At 51.7% G+C, this 4,100-nt stretch overlaps 1 protein-coding gene across 1 annotated transcript in view; it reads left to right on the plus strand.

The window, feature by feature from the left end:
• Positions 1-4,100, plus strand: part of Ahdc1 (AT-hook DNA binding motif containing 1) — a 38,981-nt gene that overhangs the window by 18,853 nt on the left and 16,028 nt on the right. The window contains 3 exon segments of the mRNA XM_019208835.2: positions 3,185-3,306; positions 3,454-3,491; positions 3,908-4,100. The exon segment at positions 3,908-4,100 is cut by the window's right edge and continues 1 nt beyond it. Of these exon segments, the coding sequence (XP_019064380.1) occupies positions 3,982-4,100 (119 nt within the window). The 5' untranslated portion in view covers positions 3,185-3,306; positions 3,454-3,491; positions 3,908-3,981.

A 4,100-nucleotide genomic window follows, 5' to 3' on the forward strand; every position in this document is an offset into this window, starting at 1 on the left:
CCGCCCACGGGGGAGGGTGGGGCTGGGGACTCAAGGATGTGGGCTGGTGCTTCCCAGCACTGTGTGCAGCAGGTTGGGGCCCCCAGCCACCACCCAGCCAGCTGTTGTCCCTGTGGGCAAGCACAGACACACTGACCCAGAAGCAAGCAGGCAGACAGAAAGACCCTTTTGACTTCATTCTCAAACCAGGGCTAGGTGGTACCCTTGGGAGGGAGCCAAGAGGACTGCCTTCTGGGGTGTGGTGGGGAGGAAAGCCAGCTGCTTCCCTCAGATCCTGAAGGCCATAGACAAGAGCAGTGGACAGTCAGGAGGACGTGGCCAAAGGTCTTCACGGGTGGGTGGAACAGAAGCAACCACTGGAGAGGCATTTTGTCTCTTCTGCCAAGATCACACCCTCAGGCCCAAGTGGGAGGTCTGCAGAGCTGAGAGACTTGGTGAGCCTTGTCTGCAGTAAGGGAAGGGTGGTGGCTTCTGGGAAGCATCTCAAAGAGGGCATCAGGAGCCATGGGTCAACTGTACTGTTAGAAATTGGACTTGGGGATTCCAGAGCCTGAACCCCTTCCCTCCTATGTGAGGGTGTTACCCATGGTTCAAGAACAGCAGCAACGCTCCAAGGTTTAGGAGCAGGGAGAGCTTGACCTGGAAGGGGCCCGGCCCACAGCCAGGCAGAAGAGAGGAGAGTCCTGAGTGAGCCAGGAGGTGGGACAGTGAGGAGCAAGCTGAGGCCTGGGACCTGCAGAGAGGGACAGTAACCAAAGGACTGGTCCACCTTGATGATCAACAAAAGGGCCCTTCACATGCCATTGGTGGCTCTGGGCAGTCTCCCTCTTCCCATTTCCATTTCCTCATCTGTGATATAAGACATGAAACAGCACTAGAACAATGCATCCACTGAGGTAGCTGATTAAAAATACAGATTCCCAGCTGACCCTCACATGTGTGAGTCAGACTCCCCTGGACTAGGGCCTGGGTATCTGGAATGTTATGCTTTTCCCCAGGCCCAGGGTTTGGAAGCCAATGGCTTAGATAATTTTAAGGTTCCTTCCAGCCTTAAATTAGACCACAGCTCTACAAGGAGCATTTCCAGAAGTGGCTAAAGGAGAATTTGAGGAGCTGGGAGTGGAAGGAGGCTTTGGCCTGAAGGGCAGAATTAGAAAGCTTGCCTCTGAACAGCTGTGTGACTTCAAGCAAGTTTCACTGTAGTTCTGGGTCTGTTTCCTGTGTAACATGATGGTAATAAGCCATGCGTGTCTCCTGAGTAGCTGTGAAGATTCAGTATGTCATATGTGTGAAGATACCATGTAAATAGCAAATCACTGCCCATCAGAGAGGAGCAAAGGAGTGTCCTTTTCCGTGTCATCCTGTCCTCAGGTCAGATCTGCAGTCTTTCTCTAGGGTGACAGCACTGGGCATTATGGCAGCCAGTGTGGGTCTACGTGTGTCTGAAAGGGGTGGGCCCTGGGATCCAACACTAGATCAGAGACAAACAGCAGGCAGTGATCAGAACCAGTAGTGTTTGTTTGTTTGTACTGAGGATTGAACCAGGGGCACTCTACCACTGAGCTATATTCTCAGCCTTTTTTATTTTGAGACAGGGTCTTGCTAAGTGGCCCAGATTGGCCTTGGACTTGTCATCCTTCTGGGTCAGCCTTCCAAATAGCTGGAATTATAGGTGTGTACCACCACACCCAGCCCGTGCCATTCTTTTAAAACCTTGCCATAACTGGGACCCCTTCAGCTTCCTGTAATCCTCCTCCTGGGATCAGCCTAGCCCTGAGTCCCCCGGTTCCCTTGGGAGGCAGACATGGATCTAAATTCCAGCTCTGCCCTGACCAGCTCAGGGAGTCAGTTGGTAAATATTTATGTAGCATCCATAGCCCAGGCCCTGGGGTCAGAGGATACAGAGGTAAACAAGACAGATGTGATCCCTGCCCCTGAAGAACCCATCCTCTCAGGGGAGACACACTAAACAGGCAGTCGCACAAGTAATTGATTACAGTTGCGATAAATACTATGGAAATAGATAAGGCTCTGAAAGCACATAGCAGAGGCTGGACCAAGGCTGGACAGGGCATCAGAAAGAGTCTTTTTGCTTACCTGCCTTTCTTTCTTTTTTTCTCTTCTCTGGTACTTGTAATTGAAACCAAAGCCTTTGCACTGAACTATATCCCCAGCCCTTTTTAGTTTTTAGTTTGAGGTAGGATCTCACTAAGTCACAAAATTGGCTAGGCTAACCTTGAACCTGTGATCCTCCTGCCTCGGCCTCCCAGAGTGCTGGAATTACAGGTGTGCACCATCACCCTCAGCTCAGAGAGTCTTTCTGATGAATGTGAAATTGAAAGGGAGGAATGTCAGGCAGAATGTCCCTTCCCACATTCTTGTCTCTCTCCCTTCCTTAGCATCCTTCTTGGGTCACTTTTGGGTCAGGAGAATAAGAAAGAGACTCAAGGGAAAAAGCAGGACTGATTCCTCTGTGTGTATCACTTGTTCATCTCTCCATCCAGCAAACATCTTTTTGAACTTGTGGGCCATGTGTTCTGGACATTGGAAGATAAAGCTGCAGTGAATGGGACAGATATCCTTGCCCTCATGGTGCTTAACACTCCAGTAGACAGAGTCTGTAAAAATAGGATAATTATATTGATCTCAGGTTTGCAGGGGGTTAGGTAAGATAATCTATATAAAGTACTTGACCCAGTGTTGGTAACACAACGTGTTCCCCAAGTATGGGCTTGCACTGTTGACTCCCAGTTGATCACTAGCCCTCTGACTTCAGGTGCTCTTTACCTCTTCTTTACTCTTAACCCACTGATATAATTATATATATACATATAATCACTTATGATTATCTGATCAATGTCTGTCTACTCAGTCCTTGTGCATAGTAGACCCTCCATAAACGATGAATATATGAATGAACAATATAACTTCATCTCTGAGCCTGCATTTCTTTTTCTTTTTTTTTTTTTTTTTTTTTTTTTTTTTTTTTTGGTACCGGGGATCGAACTTGGGTCCTTGCACTCTGAGCCTGCATTTCTTCATCTGTGAAATGGGGTAATTAACAGCCCCTACCTCACAGGATTGGTATGAAGAATTAAATGAAGTGATGCCTGGACAGCTTCCAGCCCATTGCCTGGTGCGAAGTAGGTGTTCACTAAACCTGAGCTGCGATGGTCCTTTCCAGGCGCTGTCCACGCCCCGAGGCCTGGGCTCAGGCCGAAGTTGCTCTGCAGCACCCCCCAGCTGACAGCCAGCGATTGTCAGAGCCCCCAAACACGGGGGCCCTCTCTCTCCCAGGTCAGCCGGGTATGCGCACTGGAGGGAACCCTGAGGGAGCTGGGGTGGCACCTGGAAGAGGCTGGGCCAGTGGGCAGGTGGTGGGCAGGGGTTAAGTGTGGCCACCAAATCACATGGAGAATTCAGATCTCCTCTTGCCTATCTTGTTGCCCACAGAGATCTCCAGTGTGACAGCCCAGGCGGCAGAGCCGAGGGTGAGTGGCCAGGGTTCTTCTGGAGTCCCAGGGTTGGGGACAAAAAGGAGTGAGGCCATATCTGTGAGAGGACTTTCTGGCCTCTCTTAAGTTGGACCTGGAGTGGTCACCTCACCCTGCTGATGATCTTCCCTCTCCAAGGCAGGGGTCCTGTTCTCCCTGAGCTCACGGACAGGGTGTAGAAGGGTACCAGTTGTTTGTCCATACATGGGACTGGGGCCTGTGAGTGATTCACTGTGCATAGGATGTTTGGGGGAAGGCTGAAGACCCCTGAGGGAATTAGGCTTGGGGCTGGGCCTGGAGTTCGGTAAGGGTGATAGGACTTTGGGGAGGGGTCCAGGGGCTCATTATGATCAGGGAGGCTGATGAGGGCTTGGGTGCTCAGTGTGTGACCTTCTGCCTGTCCTGCTGAGCAGGTCCTGGTCCCGGCTTCTCGCACCCTCATGTCAGCCCCGGCCCCGCCCGGCGGCCCTCGGAGGACAAGGTCAGGATGCGTGTGAAGCCCCAGGGCCTGGTGGTGACTTCCAGTGCCGTGTGCAGCTCTCCTGACTACCTCCGGGAGCCCAAGTACTACCCCGGCGGCCCCCCCGCCCCCCGGCCCTTGCTTCC

This window comes from Fukomys damarensis, unplaced genomic scaffold, assembly GCF_012274545.1.
Source record: "Fukomys damarensis isolate Sample0158 unplaced genomic scaffold, DMR_v1.0_HiC HiC_scaffold_23, whole genome shotgun sequence".
Classification (NCBI taxonomy): Eukaryota; Metazoa; Chordata; class Mammalia; order Rodentia; family Bathyergidae; genus Fukomys; species Fukomys damarensis.